This window comes from Dermacentor albipictus, chromosome 10 (genome assembly GCF_038994185.2).
Source record: "Dermacentor albipictus isolate Rhodes 1998 colony chromosome 10, USDA_Dalb.pri_finalv2, whole genome shotgun sequence".
NCBI lineage: Eukaryota > Metazoa > Arthropoda > Arachnida > Ixodida > Ixodidae > Dermacentor > Dermacentor albipictus.
In genome coordinates this window covers 7,584,196-7,603,828 of record NC_091830.1, presented here as the reverse complement: position 1 = coordinate 7,603,828, position 19,633 = coordinate 7,584,196, and the positions used below count along the sequence as shown (strand labels likewise).

General features: G+C 44.7%; 1 protein-coding gene across 4 annotated transcripts in view; it reads left to right on the top strand.

Moving 5' to 3' along the window:
* The window catches only part of whd (carnitine O-palmitoyltransferase whd), a 38,566-nt gene that overhangs the window by 17,113 nt on the left and 1,820 nt on the right, over nucleotides 1–19,633 (top strand). For all 4 annotated transcript variants that reach the window (XM_070527740.1, XM_070527743.1, XM_070527744.1 and 1 more), the window contains exons 3-9: nucleotides 2,001–2,230; nucleotides 3,354–3,641; nucleotides 6,459–6,788; nucleotides 9,347–9,556; nucleotides 10,743–10,827; nucleotides 12,984–13,147; nucleotides 16,276–16,464. In XM_070527740.1, coding sequence (XP_070383841.1) covers nucleotides 2,001–2,230; nucleotides 3,354–3,641; nucleotides 6,459–6,788; nucleotides 9,347–9,556; nucleotides 10,743–10,827; nucleotides 12,984–13,147; nucleotides 16,276–16,464 — 1,496 coding nt within the window. The remainder of the gene's footprint in view (nucleotides 1–2,000; nucleotides 2,231–3,353; nucleotides 3,642–6,458; nucleotides 6,789–9,346; nucleotides 9,557–10,742; nucleotides 10,828–12,983; nucleotides 13,148–16,275; nucleotides 16,465–19,633) is intronic.

The window sequence follows — 19,633 nt, the reverse complement described above, 5'->3', positions numbered from 1 at the left end:
GACTGCACTTGTCAGCTGCCTCCCAAAAAGTGCCGGCGTATAATCACCTTCGTGCTCACTGTTAGTCTTTTCAGCACGCTTCCAATGAATGGCTACATCCTCACTGCAGATGAAAAAAAATTCTGGTACAAAATGTTCCGCAATGTTTTCCACGTTACAACTTCATGATTAGACACTCTGACTGGTAAGCTTTCCATTGCACACACACAAAAAAATGGTTACCATGAAAATTGGTTGTCAGTCCTTTTAAACACCAGACACTCAAAACACACGGGCAGCCATTCCTTGTAGACAGTTCTTGCTAAACGAAAGCATTTCAAAGGAGCTAACTGCTTTTTTCCACGTACAATATAAGATTGGAATTGACTTTCAGAAGTGATTTGGGAGCACACTACTTTGATTCTCGTGAAGTGCTTGTGCTTTGCTAAACAGTTAAGATGATCTGCTGTATGTTCCATGTTTCTTCTTTCTTTCCTTTTTTTTTTGCTGTCTAGTTTTATATTATAGTGGTTTCCTAATCTTTTTATATCTTTTCCCCCCAGGTACTATCAATGTATAAAAATGCCCCCCCCCCCCCCTTCCTGCATGGGCCGGATGGGCCTAAAGTAGTTTCAAATAAATAAATTATAAATAAAGATGGCACAAATTTCACCTAGCTTCTTTTTTTTCCAACTCTCTCTGTCTTATTTTAGTCACTTACTTTACTCCCACTTATTTGGAGTCTGAATCCGCACTGCCATTGCTATAAGCTTCCTTGTCAGAGGCTAATGTCAAGCCTCAATGCATCATCACAGTCCTACAGCATTTAATCTTTGGTCACACCCAGCATGTTCACTACCCTTGTCTTTTTGAAACTCTTGACGACCACTTCAATGGAGATCACACTGCTAAGATCCAGGCACAAAGTACCTCTAACAAGGGCCTTTCTTATTTTGCCGGTCGGCATCAAATCATTCTACCATGTGGCCATTCATTTTGCACGAACTTTCAGATTTTGCCCTTGAACAGCCTATTCAAGGATGTGTCGAGAGGCTGTAGCAGTGACAGCAGCACTAATGCATAGCTCCTGCATTTTTGTGCAATTTTTCCACAAGGTGACCACGAAAGATGTTCACCACAAGGAGCAAGGGATGCAGAATCGCTTCTGATCACCATCCCGAAACAGGCTTGCTCCAAATAACCATGAGGTCTACTGTTGTCAATCCCTTCTCCTGTGCTTGGGCATGAATACCATGACATAAGTTTCCCTTTGTAAGAGTTTTCCTTTTCAACATAGCAAAAACTTCTATCATTAGTGACAGCGTCTCTGTGCACCATTGCTTTTACACACTTGATGTCTTGATTATGTCACACCTGGCACCCTTCTTCCTGACTGGTATGCTTCAAGGCATGTCAAAGTTCAGTGGAGTTTGGTCAGCGTTTGTAATTTGCCACAAGAGGAACCATTTTTAATCGGGGACAAAGTACTGAAGTCTGTCACTCTATCTTCATAGATGGACATGAGCTGCTGGCATGGCGTCCACTGTTGTAATAAGCCATTCCATTGTAATTCCCATTCCATTGTGTTATCCATCCGTTGCTTGTGCAGATGTATTTCACCAGAATTCCTTGCCTCCACCCGATTGTTTGCACCTAGTTCTGTATAATCTTGAGTGTTATGGTGCATCCTTTAATATGGAAGTCTGTTATGTACTTGAGGACCACCACCTCAAGTTCCTGCCAGCATTGTTGTTGTGGTGCTTCAGTACATACTCATTAACCTTAAGTTTGAAGGCATCTGTGTAACTAGCATACTGCACCATGGTGAAGCAACTCCATCCATTCATCCGTCCACCAAGACAGACAAATATGGAAGAAAGTGTAGACAAAACATTAGAGTTTGGAGTGTGATCATTACTTGAGAAAAACAAAATTTATGACAGAAGTGGGGGCGTGATCATTGTGCGAGCAATTACGGTAGCAGGCCAAAACACCTGTCTTGCGTTCTTTTTTATTTAAAGGTGTCCTTGCCAACTCAGCTTTGGTTCTGCGCTGTCAAGTTGCTCAAGGGCCGGGAGCCACTGCTGTTCAGCTACCAGTCGACACTGCCCAAGCTACCACTGCCATCGCTAGATGACACTATGCAGCGTTACCTTAAGTCTGTGCGGCCTCTGCTCGATGATGCAAACTACAAGCGTATGGAAGCACTGGCAGCTGAGTTCCGCAGTGGGATTGCTGTCAAGTTGCAGCGGTAAGGTCTCTGTGAGCCTTGGCTTGGTTTTAAGGGCAATGAATGGCAGCATCTCAGCTGGGAAACAAGTTTTTGCTTTGCACATTGTGAGAATTTTTGGATATGCTAGTTCATACGAAGTACTACTTCTGCCTCTTAGCTGGTTGCTTCCCCTCAGTATTGCTAGCTTGACTTTCTTCAAGTGTGCAAATTTACTAAAGTTGCACACTTGAAGAAAGTGTCACTGTTCTGATGGCCATTGTTTGCCCTCTCATATTTGTGACTATTTTCATAACAGGCTTTTTGTAAATTGTTTAGCTAGCTATCTTATAGTACAGTGTTAAAACATAGGAGTGCTAGTATTTCATTCAACAAATTTATGCTGCCACAACTCTGTGAATTTGTATATACGCATCGCTTCCTTATACCATCATCATTCATCAGCCCTTTCCCTCCCCGTCTCTTTTCCCCAGTGTAGAGTAGCAGGTCAGAGCAAGTTATAGCTCAGGACGACCTCTCTGCCCTATCTGTAAATAAATTTCTCTCCCTCTTATGCTGCTTGTGCTTTGGAAGATGTCTCTTTTGTTATCTTGCTCACTGTACTTGCAGCTATTATAAATACTGGCATTCTATGACTACATCCTTACTTGAACAATGGACATTTCAAAGGTATGCAAGTTATGCATGTGGGTTAGCAAAACTGCATTGCAGAGAAGCGCACTGAATGATTAAGAAAGTGTCCGCCTCTCCCTGGCGAATACTTTCCAAACTGTTATTCCTGGCAACCTAAATGGCTTGGAAAGCCATGCAATTAGGTGCTTACACATGAACAACCCCTTCCCTGCTCATGTTTATCCTTTTGTTTACCACAGGGACAATTCAGCCACTCTTCTGACGCATCAAAACTTAATTTTCATTTGTATTTCTCTGAAATAAACATGTTACCCTTTGATTGAATGTACATAGATTCTTACTGAGGAGCAGTGTACCCGTACTTTCAGCATCTTGTGTGTAAAATGTAGGTAGGTTCCTCAGCCATTCTGTTAAGACAGTCAGGTTTCTCATTGTCAGAAGTTTCGGGAACCCCTTGTCTAATGTTGCTGTCCTTTCACCAACCTCACTGTCTGTCTGCTGCGGTGTCCAGATACTTGTTGCTGAAGTCCTGGTGGGCGGCCAACTACGTGTCGGACTGGTGGGAAGAGTATGTGTACTTACGAGGCCGCAGTCCCATAATGGTCAACTCCAACTTCTATGCCATTGATGCCATCATGGTGAAGATGAGCTCCAACCAGGCTGCTCGGGCAGCCAACTTGGTGTATGCCTCGCTGCTCTTTCGCCGCGGTATTGACACCCAGCAGATGAGTCCCATCATGGTCCAGGGCATCGTACCTCTCTGCTCCCGGCAGTATGAGCGACAGTTCAACACGACTCGGTGAGAAGGCCTTCTTGAAATAATTTTCTGAAGTAACGCTTAAAGGGGCACAAGTCAGTTTTGAATGATAAAGTATCTTTCAAAATTCCGTTTTCGTTAATTTCGCGGTAACAGGTTGGTTATCAGGAGGAAAAATGAAGGTCCAAAGTTCCTTTCTTCTTTTTATTTGGGCCTAAGCTGCAAGGTGATGTCATGGATTTCAGCGTTCTTTCATTTTTTTTTTTTTAGTGTTTGACCGTTGTGGCTCTGTCGATGTCCTTGAAACTTGCCAAGTTTAGTCTTAGTGTCTTTTAGAAGACTGTGTGTTCCACCTTTGCTGGTTAAAGAAAATTAGGACCTGAGCAATCGCAGTCAAACTCAATGACTTCACGGAAAGCTTGTGCTGGAACTTGTATGTTGCATCGCCACCCATTTAAATTTCCGTTTTTGGGTATTCCCTGGCTTGCCAATCCTCTTCTCGTGGTTAGAGTGGCCTTTTAGGTATTGGGGTAGGGTGATTTACTAATACAGCTCAAATAATCTTTCTCTTTAGTGGCTCTTTAAGTGCCAAACGAGATTAGTGACAGCCTGAATTCATGTCAACAAGTGATAGTGCAGAAGAAACGTGGTTTGTGTAGTGAGACAAAGTGTTCTTGCGCTTCCTGCCATACGAGCAACAGCTTGATGTCGCATGGTTAGTGTGCCCATCCTAAATTATAGGCTGAAGTTGTATTTAAAGCCAGCTATGAAGTTTTAGAGATGTAGTTTAGTCGCAGCCAATCTCAGCAGTGTTAGGATGTAGAAAATGTCTTATGTTGTGAACTCAACGAGAACAAGGTAAAAGCGGAAGCCAACGTTTCAACAAGTGGACTTGCCTTGAAAAAGACAAGTCCACTTGCCGAAACATTGGCTCCTGCTTTTACCTTGTTCTCGTTTTGCTCATCGCCTTGAATTTCCATCTCCCACCTTCCCCGTGTTTAGCCATGAACTTGGAACACACACAACTCTGAAGTGTCTGAAGTGACCATGCTGCTTAGCATGCACTTTTTTATTTATTTATTTATTTATTTATTTACAGTACTGCCAGTCTCTACTGATACCATAGCAGGTGGGCACTATATATATGTACAGATACCAAAAATGTGTAATGTATGTAACAACAATTTGCACTTTGCTCATAGGCAATTTACACTACATAATATATACACCAAATATAAGTACTTGACGTAGTAGTTCTGCGGAAACCCGCAAGGTGGAGAGAAGTAATGAATAAAGGGAAAATCAGACATCCACCTGTTCGTAGCAATTGCCACAAAGGAAACCCGTACAGATTCCTCAAAAGAAATGCCTCTAAGTTGAAGAAAAATTCGTCCTGGTCCGGGACTCGAACCCAGGACCACCGCCTTTCCGGGGCAGCCGCTCTACCATCTGAGCTAACCAGGCGGCTAGTAAATGGCAGGGCGAAATCGAATTTGTCGACAACACGAAGCAAAGGCAAGTGTTCGATGTAGTAGTTCTGCGGAAACCCGCAAGGTGGAGAGAAGTAATAAATAAAGGGAAAATCAGACATCCACCTGTTCGTAAGAATTGCTACAAAGGAAACCCATACGGGTTCCTCGAAAGAAAAGCCTCAAAGCTAAAAGAAAAGCCTCAACTTATTAGCATTAGCATTAGCAGGTATTAGGTATTAGCAGGTAGCAGGTAGCAGGTATTAGCACTCATTAGCAGGTAGACAGTAGCAGGAGCAGAATTTGTGCTATCACAAATTATCAGTGCAGTATAAAATTAGGATACAAATTAGATAGAACAATGCCTGGCTTGACAAAGCATACCAGACTGGTTAGCTCAGTCATACTGCAGTTAGCATTGGCACAATGACTTTGCAGGTGCTGTTAAGAAGGGCTAAACAATATTAAATAAGAGCCCATTATGGCAACATTTTCTTGTAGTTTCAATGTGTTGGGAAATGTTTGCCTCATCATTGAACAATGAATAAAAGTGCTGTTGAGCATGACCTGGTAGTATTCATGCCCGGTCATAGAGAGAGAGCGTAAACTTTTATTTCAAATTAGCAAGATTTGAGTCCGGCGTCTTTTAGTGGGTCTGGGCACCCGCCGCGGACAAGCGAGAGCAAAGAATGGGCTGACTGGTTTCTTGCAGTCAAAACGAGACGTGCTAGTGATAGCTAAAGAAATATCATGCAACACATAGCACCATTTAGATGACCTCGTAGGTTATCAGTAAATAATTATCGGGGGATAGTCTGTAGATAACTGCATAGATGAGCGACTGATATGTGCCTTAAACTTTTTATATATGAAAAATGCCTGCTTTTGTCAGTTCCTGTTTGTCACTTTTCTCTGTGCCTGTGCCATGATGTGATTCAACTAATTTCTGGAGCCCATCCACTCCCTCATCTGTCTTTCATAAATATGTCCATATGAATAAAACAGACAATAAAGCCAGAGGAAGCTCATGGGGGGAGCTTGGTATGTTTCATTGAAGTTTCAGTTAAACATAACGAACAGTCTTTCCTAAGCTTGACATATTTACGGTGCTCAAACAAGGGAAACACACAGCATGAAGAAAACAGGAGGGGTGCTGACCTGTCAGCGCCTGTCCAGCATATGTGTTGTACATTTTCATTTCTTCATTGTAGTAAATATTTGAAGCTACTCACACCAACTAGCCCAGCTTTCTGCCTTATTTGCTATGCTTTCTCTTGCTTTATTGTCCATTTTATTCATATCGCTGTAATTAACAAAAGAGTCAAGTCCCTCCAGAATTCCTTTATTCTTCACACACACTCATGAAAATGAAGTACTTGCGATTGCTCAGAGTCCCAGGCGTGGAGACGGACCGACTGGTTCACTACCAGGACTCGCAGCATGTGGCGGTTTACCACCGAGGCCGCTTCTTCAAGCTCTCTGTATACCACAAGCACCGCCTGCTGCAGCCCTGTGACCTTCAGCGACAGATACAGCGCATCCTGGACTACACGGGTGAGCCGCAGCCGGGGGAGGCTCACTTGGGAGCCCTGACGGCCGGCGAGCGGAGCCAGTGGGCACACCTCCGCGAGACCCACTTCCGCAAGGGCCTCAACCGCATCTCGCTCGATGCCATCGAGAAGGCCGCATTCGTGCTTGTGCTTGATGAGGATGAGTACCGGTGCGTACTTGGAAAGGGCTTCTGTACACCCCTTTGCAGTTGGTGAACCTTGTTGGCCGCTGCACTTCCCAACTCCTTTTGGGAAGATGTGCACAAAGTTTTATCTTTAAAAAATTTTTGTTGCACTATGTTTTTTTTGCATAATTTTCCGACTAGAAAAATGCATTTTATGCATGGTGTATCACTTTATATTCACTCCTAATGTTAAAGAGGTCTTGCAACACCTTTTCTTAAAAGCTGAGAATGCATTGGAAGTGATTACAATGCTTTTCAATCATTATATTCTAGAAAAAAAAATCTAGAATTTAGGGAGATGTAATAAAAACAGAGGTATAGAGAAAGCAATGTTTACTGTCCCCATTTCCACTCATCTCATCGGTTCCTTTGACTTAAGGCAGTGTTGATAAGTGTCCTAACTATTACGTTTCTTTTTTCTTTCCACTCTGTACTAATGTTGACCTTTAAGGTCAGCTTGTAATGACTGCGCCAGAGAGCAACAAAGATGTGATCCCATTTGCTGGAATATTAAAGGGATGTAGATGCCTGTGTAAGGTTCTGCTTGTGAATAACTCATGGCCAGGAACAATCGCCCATTGGCTAGCATCTACGGGATGTCGTGCTGGCTATGGGGGCAAGTGAGTTGGGGCCTTGAAAGCTGCAGGAGAGAGCGAGCAATCAAGTATGCGAGATTGTGGGCTCCCTTCTGCATGCAGTAGAATGATGTTTGGCTTGCATGTTCACAATAGCATTGTCTGCACATCACTAACTTTTTCTTACCATGTTCAGAAAGTGTTGCGGTGCCCTTATAAAGAAAGCTAGTTCTGAAAAAGAAGCTTTATGTTGAAACATAGGTAATAACCATCATTATTTGGATACATTGTGACAAATGTATATCATGAAACAAGTGCCAATGGCCAAGTTTGGCTGCATTTGCTGAAATGAGCTGACAGGTGTGGTTTGTTTCTGGTGAACGAGAAATGAAACTTTGGTAAGTAGGACCAAAGTTTGGCAAGGTCCCTGGTAAGTAGGACTTGCCTTTGGTGATACTGGTACAGAGCAATTGTATGACTGCAGCACATACCTGGAGGTTAAGATAATAGCTGGTACAGAACATAAGGCAACTACTGGATAGCCAAGCTGCGGCTTCTTGGTGGTACCTTCAGCAGGACATGCATTCTGTACCACTGAAGCTGTGTAGCATTGTGGAAACTAGACTGAAAATCTCTAGGGAGGTTGTGAGTACAGTGCCGCGCTGTGGCCATGTTCTCAGCTGCTTCATTTTTGGTAGTGTACGTTAATTGGCAAAGCACTGCCACGATGCCCGATGCTTCTGTGAGGTGGGCTGCTGAGTGTTATATTACCCACCATGGTTGCTTAGCGGCTATGGTGTTGCGCTGCTAAGCACAAGGTCACGGGATTGAACCCGGCCACAGTGGCCGCATTTCGATGGGGGCAAAATCTGAATACACCCATGTACTTAGATTTAGATGCGCGTTAAAGAACCCCAGGTGGTCCAAAATTCCGGACTCCCCAACTATGGCATGCCTCATAATCAGGTCATGGGGCTGGCACATAAAACCCCATAATTAATTTAATTTTTTTATTGGGTGTTATGTAATGCAAGAGTAAATGTATCTTCGAGAGTGATTGAAGGAATGCATGCTCTGAATTCATCTGTAGTATGTTTTTCGGTAGCAACAAGGAACGGTAGGCTAGAATGAACAGAATTTATTGACAGGAAAGACAGAGAGGTTGACCTGAGCTAGTGCACTCTTGTCTGCTACTCTGCACTGAGGAAGAGGGAAGGGGAGTTAAAGTACTGGGATGGGTGATGATGATAAGAGAAGTGGCGAGTGCTTATGTAATGAGACAGTTGCCTTCCTAGAGCCGCTTGTTGAGCTTGGTGTCCTGCAGAAACTTCAACAACACTTTAGAACAGTAGGCCAGACTTTTCATAAGATGCACCTGTTGAACAAAGGCTGACCATAAGGTTGAGGCACTGGTCTAACAAGTGATGGTTACTTGGAGAAAAGTCATTCAGCAAAGAAACTGCGCATGCACTATAGTTATAACAGGACATAATCACATGTGTACACGCACTTGGTGCATCAATGCATGCTCTTAAAACAATGCACAGAGAACTTGCTCAGTCCTTCACTTTGCTGCAGTAAACTGTGGGATGTGAAACAAGACGTTCAAATGCCTTGGTCAGTGCCCTAACTAGTGCATGCTTTGAGCTGCAGTTGAAGTATGATAAGGAAAAGGAATGCACATTCACAGTAACTGTGCTCTAGAAACCTGCATTGCCAACAATGCAATAGCTATGGTGCTGTAGGGCAGTTAACTTTTGAAAGCAAACAGATTCATGAATCTGACCATTCATTGGCGATTCCAACTCTGTAGTCCACACTGGTGCTTGAAAATGATGGCAGATTTGCGAGGCTTCTGTTTAACATGTGTAGTTTAGTTGCCATGCTCTGATGAAACATGGCTCACATGCCCACATTCATGTTAAGATAAGGTATGTGATTGATCAGGCACGTTTTTCTGCATCCAAGGTACGATCCAAGCAACCCAAATGAGTTGAACCACTACGCACGTGCCTTGCTCCACGGCCGCGGGTACGACCGGTGGTTTGACAAGTCCTTCAACCTCGTAGTGGGCAGAAATGGCCGGGTGGGCTTCAATGCGGAGCACTCCTGGGCTGATGCACCCATCATGGGCCACTTTTGGGAGTTCGTGCTTGCCCAGGACTTCTTCATCCTCAAGTGAGTTTTGCTGTGAGGTGCTGCACCATAAATTTCTTTAAGATTTTGTGTAAATAATGTAGAAATAGTAAGGTTTCAAATGCTCTTGCTAATGTATGGAGCACAGAGTGGTGGAAACGTTCAAAAAGGGCATTTCTTGCTCATTTTATATAACGATGGCAACTACCCAATACAAGTACAATAAATAATGCCTCAATGAAACACACTGAAAAATCGAGGAAGTTTAACTTACCAAGGTTACCATGCAAATGCTTGTCATGCTGTACTCCTATTGATACGTAAGTTGTTCATGAGTGCAGTCTCATGAAAGGAAGTGTGTCCAAGCAATCCAAGCTTGCCATTGCCAAAGCATCTCAGGGGGCAGTCCTGCGAAGTACACTGGTGAGTGCCTGTTCGGTTTGCGTGTGTTTTGGTTTCACAGCTGAACAGATGAAAGGAAGCTCCTCTCGCGCCCGAGTTATCCACATTGTCAGGTAGTGCTCGCATCAGAATACTTGCGCCATCTCTCTTTGTGGCTGTGTAACTGTGGCATCGACTCCCACCGTTGCATGTATGTCAAGCTGGGAAGCTGAATGTCATGAAACACCAATTTGTGCGCGGAAGACAAACATTAGGGGATGCAAGAGAGTCACGCATCCCCGTAAAATGTCACCTTGTCTGCTCATATGTGCAAACAGCTGTCATGGAATTTTGCAGCTGACACATGCACAAGCACATTTTAAAGGCCAATTGTAATGAAATTTCACTTTGGCTAAAGTGGTTATAAATGAATTGTATATACTATTGAATAAATCCTGACGAAGCTGCAGGGCTGGTAATTGTGTAAATTTCTTATTAACAGACTTTAAAATATCATCTAAGCATATGATGCATGCACCTAGTGGTTAGTTTAGCAGTTATGAATAAAATCCCAAACCATGGTGAGATTTTCTGCCTGTCGCGCCCGCCACCTGATTTCAGAGGTCATGATGAGAAGCTGCGCTGGTTCACAATGTCCTAGATTCTGTGAAGTTTCCTGTGAGTGTTAATTGCGGTGTTATTTCCTCTTTTGTTATCAAAACCACCTATTTTCACAAGCTTCTTGTAATACATTCACTCGTGATTGAAATGGAAAATTTTGCACACAGGATGCTCTTTATGTACATACAAAGTTTCATTGCTCTAGCAGTCTATACTGTATTTGCAGATATGATGAAAGCGGAAACACCAGGGGCCATTCTAGCCTAGAGTTGCCTACTCCCATACGGCTACGGTGGGACTTGTCTCAAGATGTGAGTACAGGTTTTCAAGAGATCACTCTGCTTGTGACCCCCCTTGACACAAGGCTGTGTCATGCGTTTCCAAAGAGTCGGCAAAACGCACACAGAAAGCCTTTGTGCAAAATATGAAGAACTAGGTAAAAGCTGTAATGTCTTTTGGTGAGGCATTTTGCTTTGTCTTGTACTCAAGGGTCATGCATGCTGTAAGCCTCTTCTTTTTCTTTTTTCTTTAAATGCATGTGAAATATTGCAGCAAGCACATGTAGTACCAGCAGCTAAACTATGAGCCTTCACCCTTTGATTTTCTTGATTTTGGCTCATTGCATAGCAAGCGTCTCAACTCTGACAGCCTTAAATTCTTGACATAGCATATGTGGGTTTATTTTCCAGATGGGCAATAATTGTATTGGAATAAGATCATGTGCTACATGATGCCTGCAGTTGGAAGGATGTTCTACATCTACTGCCATAGTTGCAAGTGGCGCTGGATAACTTGCCCAAGGCTAGGTTCAGCACACGACCGCAAATACGGAAGGAAGTGTACAAAGGAACAGCTGTCACCATAGCTAATTTGGTAGAGCATTTCATAGATGTGTCATACAGAGCTTTCACTGGCAGCAAGGTTGTTTTTTGTTTCACTTCTTGTTTTACTTTATTAAGAATATGAAGAATACTACAAGTACAGGTAAACCTCGATATACTAAACTTTTAAAGGCATTTGTTAGTCACCGGCGTTTGGGACCAACTGTTAGAGCAGGGCACGGACTTCCAGCATGAGCAACATTTCTCGAGCAAGAGCGCTGAAGAGAACTACCCACTAGAAAGTGCTGGAGAGGACAACTCACTATACCGTTCCAATACTCCTCTACAAACTTCAATATAACGAAACTCTCGATATACCAAAGTACTATTTAACTTTTCTTAACCTCTTGTCCATAGAACACCCTGTATTTAGAACCTCAATATAATGAAGTGTGCTTGTATGCGAGTTCAGTATAACAAAATTTCACTGCTGCCACAAACTAATACCTAGACAATAAGCAGAAACTTCAGCGGACGCAGATGGTCAAAGGATTAAATTACAAGCAGACGTTTGCAAACGCACCTTTCAAATCGCATGCCTAATGACAAGAGCAGTTTCCGAAGTGGAGCCGAATTATGTTCCGTATAAAGTCCAACTGCGATAAGATCCTATCGTGCCTCGCGCGCTGTGTGCTTTAGTTGTGAATGAAGGCTTGCAAATGGGAGACAAGATGGTGGCTTTACAAGTGTCTCCTTCCTGTGCAAGCAAAGGAAAAGAGGGGAGGGGAGCTCGCTCGCTGTAATGCGATCAAGCATGCGAGAGGGTGCATAGTGGGGGACAAGTTGGTGCAGGTCTCGGTTTCTGGCACACGTATTGGCCGTGGCTGCACATGACTGTAAGCGCGGCTGAGCGCATACGCACCGGCACACCCTGTTTTAGAGGTAATCGGCCGCGTGTGCAAAGAGCGGGCGTGCTGAGACAGCACGGCATCATGGAAGGTATCTTCCCGTGCGTTTATTATTGGAGATTGCGCCATCTCGAGTTTCAGCGACCCATTGGAGCGATAGGCAGATGAAGCATTCGCTCTCTGCGTCCGGCGCTTTTCGTGATAGCGTCATCCCAGTGCGGGCGACACTATAATCCGTTTGCGCAGATTGTGCGCGAAAGCGTGGCTGGCTTTGCTTAATTCGTACTGCCAATGTGAACATATCGTCAATGTGGCATGAAGCTGTATCGTTCATTGCCGACTTCCAAGTTCATCTGAAGGACTTGTTTTCTTATTAAAATTTGCTTTTTTTGATTGTCTGATAATTCAGGAAATTCTGCGACCCCTTTCCATGTAAGGAAAATCGATTGGTGGCTGTACTTATTTGCATAAAAGGTTGAGTTTCAATACAATGAAATTTCGATATAACAAAGCAAATTGCCGATTTTACCGGCTTCGTTATATCAGGGTTTAACTGTATAACCCTCATTTACATCACTGCATTTAAATTAGAATACCATTTGATTTTTTTGGCTGTTTGCTTGAATGTTTCTCAAGATACTGGTTATTGAACTGCAGAATTCTGTTTTCATTGTTTCTGCCTAGCTTCCTACTTTATCAGTGTCACAGCAGCACTGCCTTTCCTTTACATCCCTGCAGCTGATTGAGAGAATAGAGGAGAGTGTGCTATGTGCACAAACGTTGCTCGAAGACGTCGACCTACACCTGCTGACGCATCCTGCCTACGGGAAGGGCTTCATGAAGAAGTGTCGATGTAGCCCCGATGCCTACCTCCAGATGGCATTGCAGCTCGCCTACTACAGGTAAGACTTTGGCCATGTTTAACCATTTCCCTGCCAGGGACAAGTCATGCAAAATCTAGCAAAAGTGAATCTATCCCCAAAAGAGATGGTCCGAGAATACAACTCCTGCAGCCAATGATTCAATAGAAATGTGACAGGGAGTTTGTGCTTGTGTGTCATATGAAGATTGCTTAAAAACAGTGCATTAATAGCTTGCAGCTCTAATTTGGACACATGCTCCAGACAAGATGGTATGGTGTGATGTAAACATTTCCTGCGAGTTAGGGCCACTACTTTACTTTTCTGCTGTTTAACAACTGTGGACACAAGTTTGCCAATCCTACGTGTTCTTGCAATGTGTTGTCAAGGGTGCAGTAGCAAGAAGTAGTGTCTCATTGTCATGTCCCTATTAAAGTACCCAGTCAGTTTACTTGAGCAGGCTAGCAAAAGGCTTGAAATGGCTAGAAAATAAAATTCTGTCTGCATCACTGTGCTGTAACAATTGACAGCAGGCAGCAGTGTAATTTCAAATGCCGAAAACCTCCAGAATTAAAGGTAATGTATTTTGTTTTCCTGTCGCTTGGAATTGCTTGCTTGAATTGCTTCCAAGGGTAGCAATCTTTGTTTCTACACTTTTGTCACAAGTAGTTACCTTGCGTGCATCACTGCTGTTTGTCTTTGTAGTACACAGAACACACAGGGGGAAGTGTTTGCTTGAGACGTTGTTGTGTGCCATACTTCATAACCTCTGAGAGGGTTGAGCATATCCATTGCCTCACATGGCACATTGTGTTATAGCAGAAGTGTTAAACTTTAATTGAATTATAGGGCTGTCCGTGCCAAAACCACAATCGGGTTATGAGGCAAGTCATGTGTTGAATTCCAATGGCGGAGTCGGAGCAAGTTTTTCTGCTCGTTTCGGAGCAGGTTTGTTCCAATGACAGAGTGAGGGCGGGAGTAAGGTGTTCCAATGAGAGAGTCGGAGGGGATTCAGAGCGGGAGTCACTCCGTGGAGCAGAAAAAGATGCTCCGCCAAAATCGGCGGAGTCGACCGGAACTCTGCGTGACGTATTTCCTTTACCACATTTGTCTGCTGGGAGGCGCCACCTGTCACGACTCGTGACGAAGCAAAAGCTGCTGCACGTTTGGCGAGATAGCCATTCCGCACTTTTAAAAAAACAACAGGTGAACGGCGCTGAGGCGACAAGAGACCGGTGCGGCGGTGCTGGGAGCAAACAGCAGAAGGAAATGACAACACGCAAGGTATCCGGGGTAACTCGGTGATACAACTTCCGCTTCCGCCTTGCTCCGGCGGCGCAGGCTGTGTTCCACTCGCGGATCTGGAGGCGTTGCTCTACGCCAGAGTCGAGTGCTCGCTCGCGGAGTCCTTCGGCTGCTCCGACTCCGCCATTGCAATTCAACAATAGTGGTGGACTCCAGATTAATTTTGACAAGATGGTGTACTTTAATGTGACCCTAAATCTAAGTGCACAAGTGTTTTTTATTTAGTCTCCTTCGCAATGTGGCTGCCACAATCCGAATCAAAGCCGCTACCTCGAGCAATGTCATAGCTGCGAAGCTAGCATGGCAGGCACAGAAGTGTTGATTTGACGTATGACTGCTTCTGTAGTGTCTCCTTAACTCTGCAGTGCACTTTAATGTGGCTCTGCTTCTGCATGCCCTGCATAAGTTGTCCGCATGACAAATTTGCATGGTGTTTATTTTTCAGAAATGGCAAAAACGTACCTTATGTTGAACTTAAATTTATCCTGTTTGCCCGCAACTGCTGTCAAGTCTGTAGTAGTAGCGTTTCCTTGCCTTCTCATGTCACCTTTTCCCTATCCCCCTCCCCCCTTGTATGGGAACTGCGAGCGAAGAGTGGCAAGGCTGTTATTCACTTGTTTTGCGACCATCGGTTCTACCCATTCTCTGCCTCCTCTCCCCACCCCCTCTCTACCATTCTATCTAGCTTCCCTCTGGACGTGCACGCTAGTAGAAAGGTAAGCGCTGCAATTTCTGCAATGCTTTGAGGGGGGTGGGGGGGGAGGGTTCACAAATATTTACAGCTGTCAAGAGGCTAATGTGGCGATGCCCAGGGAGCTCCAGGGGGCATTGTGCACATTCAACGCAATGGGTTCCAAACGAGTTTTTTGCATCGCCTTTCCTATCTGCCACGCTCCTGTCATGTATACGCACCCTCTGAACCCCCCTCCACGTGGTGTGCCAGACGGCAGCAGCAGTAGTAGCAGTACCAGTAGCAGTTAGAAAGTCAAAGGAAGACACAAAGAAAGCGCTTGAAATACTCCCAAACCAACTGCCTAGTCATTTGGCAGTATGTGCCCTATTCTAGCATGCCCTTTAATCAAATGTGCACACAGTTTCCCTGTGTCGAAAGTACAAAACTAACATTGTAGTCACATTAAAGCTCCTAAACAAAACAGAAATCTGACGTGCACCCGATTTTTTTGTAAGAAAAATTTACAAGGGTCTAATATGTGCTTCACATTGATGACCGCTTTTTTTTAATTTGGCTTCATTGCAATACATCTGCATGGCAAAGCATACGAACGATTGCACTGCGCAGGCAATTTTCGGCCAAATGCCCCTAAAAAAGAGAAAAATGAAAAGACTTGTATTAGTCTGGTAAGTACTGTAATCAGACATAGTGAGTTATGGTTATTGCTTAAAAGACGTTCTATGGCAGGACAAAAACAGGCATTTCCAACAAGATTTCTTTATGTGTGTTTAACACATTTGCAGTCCCTTGAGCTCCACCGGGACAGACGCTGCCACTATAGGGGTCGCCATTGGCGTCACCAGAGTGGTCAGGCGTATGCTTGCTGACTGGTCCAGTTCAAATTATCCGGTGAAGGCAAATTTTAGGGTCAAAATAATAGTTTTGGCCCATAGAAATGCATGGGTGCCTACTGGGACCTTTGGCCGGGATCGAATTAACCAGAGTCAAATTAATGGAAGTCTACTATACTACTGAGGAGTGGAAGGACATGCCGGACAAGAATGATGGAGTCTAGCGCACAGACTTTTTACACTCTGTAATTCTTCTCTGGTGTGTCCATTTATTTTTAGTGACTTGTGAATTGTGTTCATCGCTTGTGAAATGAGAAGTCATTCTGTCATGTCTTATGCAGAGATGCTGGGCGCTTCAGCTTAACGTACGAGGCGTCAATGACGCGGCTGTTCCGGGAGGGCCGAACGGAGACTGTGCGGCCAGTGACGTGTGAGTCTCGAGCATGGGTGCTGGCCATGCAGGACCCGACAGCCACACTGCAGGAGAAACGAGAGAAGCTCGGCATTGCCTGCAAGCAGCACCAAAAAGGGTGCGGACCTGTCTTGCTTGGGTCACCTGAATACAATTTGCTGCTGGAGTGCTGTTTTTGGGACCCTTGATGCATTGATCACACTGAAGTTGTCTGTGTGCTGTGTTTCCAGCTTAAAATAGATGACTGCTTTTCTTGAGCCCAGCAGTATTTTTGGGCTGGCACTTTTGATTGGGCTAGAAAAAAAAGAAAGCAAGGAAAGGGACAGACTCTGGTGGTGTCTTTCACCTGGTTCCTGGCTCCAAAAGCAGCATGTGTATATACACTTCATTCCATAATTGCCAAGTTACGTGAATGCGATGCAATTCTGAACTTTAGTAAAGAAGGAAAAACAAAATACAGCAGCGTAAGGCATAATAATCGTAATGGTCAGAGAGAATGAACTTTAATGAAAAGGATGGCTCAGTGGCCTAAGCAGGGTGGCGGGTCGATGGTGGGGATTTAAAAAAAAAACAGAGAAAAAAAACAAACAAACGAAACACTACACGTTCATAACCTGCCGGCTAAGCTGGCCTCGCACACAAACTCCCATAAAGAGCAAATAGTTCACCGGGCATCGACCTGATGAGGTGGCATGGTCCATGCTTCCAGTGAAGCAATGACGGGCCCTTTGTGTTTGTCTCTTACTATTGCGCGACCGTGGCAGCCCCACAATACACTTGCCTGACTGTCGGATGAGCACCGATGTCACATGTACTGCATGACACTGGTGGCGACGTCACGTTGGGCTCCGTTTCTTCGTCCTCCTTGTGGTCCAGACATTGTCTCTGATAACCTCGCGTCTTCCTTCATGCGATGTCTTCTGTGAGTAGTGCACCCGTCCTGGCTTTGTGCACAAGGACTTGCGTGCCATGAGGAAGCCCCTTGGGCAAAGGGTGAACACTGTGTGGTACCTTCGCCTTCAGCTCCCGTTTTGCTTGCAGTTTGAGTTGCTCTTGCCCCTCCTCCGGGTCCACGTGCACAGGAATGAGAGGGACTGGGCCCAGGGGAGATTAATGGGAAAAAAACTTGCTCGCTGCACTGTGGGCCGCACTTTTGCCGATGCTGCCCAAGTGCCCCGGAACCCAGTCCACTTGTACGCCCATGCCATAATCCCGATGAAGGTATTCGCATGCGACCTTAATGTCATGTGCCCACGTGCCAACTCTAGGTGTCTTCGTGAGAGCCTTTAGGGCATACAAGGAGTCAGTGAATATTGTGAAATCTTTGCTTCTGTGGTCTTCTGTGCTTTTTCCGCCTTTCCCATCAGCCTCTCTATGGCAAGTAGGATGGCCTGCAGTTCAAGCGACTTAATGGTAGGTTCTTGCTGGTGTTGGTGGATCTGACGACTGCCAGTGCCGCTTATGAGCATTTTCTTTCAAGTCAGCCCATTCTGTGAGTTTTGCTCTATGACCACTGTGCTGCTCTTTCATTTGTCGGTGAGTGACGGGTTTCGTGACTCAAACCTGCACGTCGTCCCAAGGAGTGACAGCAGGAAGCACTTCCACCTTGTTCGACGAACATAGTCCATCTAACTCTAAGAGCTGCTGTCCAGAGCATGTGTAATGGCGACGGCAGTCGTGACCCTTCTTGAATTCTAAGATAATGTCCCTGAGTGGAGGAAGTCCCACGTACCAATGTAGATCTTTCACTCGCACATGGCGTGGAAGACCAGTGATCACTCAGACACTCCCAGTGCATCCTTTTGAACTTGTTGTATTGTGCTTTGGTGAGGTCAACGCATACCGCACCATAACAAGCCCTCAATGCAAGCACTGCCAATGTCAAAGTGTGAGCTGTATTGGTGCCAGCTCCTCTACGCCTCTCTGATATGCGTTTCATGAGGTTCAGTAGTTTCTACCACATCGGCTCCAGTTGTTTGAGCCAGGTGGCCGCCCCTTAATGCCGAGTATCTTCACGTGGCGTTCTGGAGCTCTTTTAAGTTTCTTGCCAGCTAGGTACAGCTTGACTTTTTCCTTTTCTTGCGCTGTGCCACCAGGAGGGATGTACTTTTTCTCCGGAAATGGCTGCATGCCTGTTTCTGTCAAATAATCTATCAATGTGTCGAGCGCATTCTGCATTGCCTTAGTGGCTAGTTCTGTTGTCCTGAGAGGGCCACCATGTTCTGTCCACAATGTCACATTGTCTGCATATATGGTGAATCGGATGCTGTGAACCCGTCGGAGGCACACAGCCAGTCCTCGTTTGACTAGATTAAGCAGTGTAGGCGATAAAAATCACGACCTGGGGAATGCCCACATTGTTTGTGAATGTCCTTGGATATGTGTTGCCACTATGGATCTGAAATGTTTGATGCTCCAGGAAGGATTTAACAAACTTAACAATTCATAACCCAGTGCGTGTTCCTTCGAGCACCGAGAATACAGCTTCATGTGTGGCCCAGTCAAATGCCTTCCATAGGGCTGCGTGGTCAAAATATGATGACTCTTTGAGAGCTACAGAAGGGTTACTGACAGAAATGCCATTTGTATAGCCATGGCTCGCATTAGCCAATATCCTGGCTGCAGCAGCTGCATTTTGATGGGACGGAAAGCAAAAATGGCCATGTCGCATTGGGGGCATAGGATTCTGCCATTATGGCATGCCTCATAATCAAATCATGGTTTTGACATGTAAAACCCCGGAATTCGCATTAGCCTTCTAGTTATTTGTGTGCATCAGCATTGCTTTATCTTCAAAGAGCGGAACTCAGCCATACCATGTTCAGTGTGAAAAGTTATAACGTTTTTGTATGCACATTAAGGAATCTGCTTATTTGTTGGTTTTGGGTGTCCTAATAGCTCTCACATTATCTTCAAACAGTGCCTTGGTGGCAAGAACGGATAGAGTGGGCCTTGATGAAAACTTACGGGGGAAGCATAGGCCAGTTCACATCGCAGCACATTACATACCAGCAGTGCATGTTCTTGTTGCAGCATAGATGGTGTCAGAAGTCCTTGTCGAAAGAGCAGCTGTGGCATGTCAGGTGTAAATTTATCAACCAACTATCAGAACCACCAAAATGCACCAAAGAAATTTATCCTGAATTTTTTCCCCTTCCTACTTTCTACCTTCAAACAGCACAGCATAGGAGCCTGTATGTTGTCATCTAACTGAAGTAAGATACCATGAGTTCATTTATTTACTGAGGCTGTAATGTTAGTGCCACATATGAGCACGTTTTAAAAGT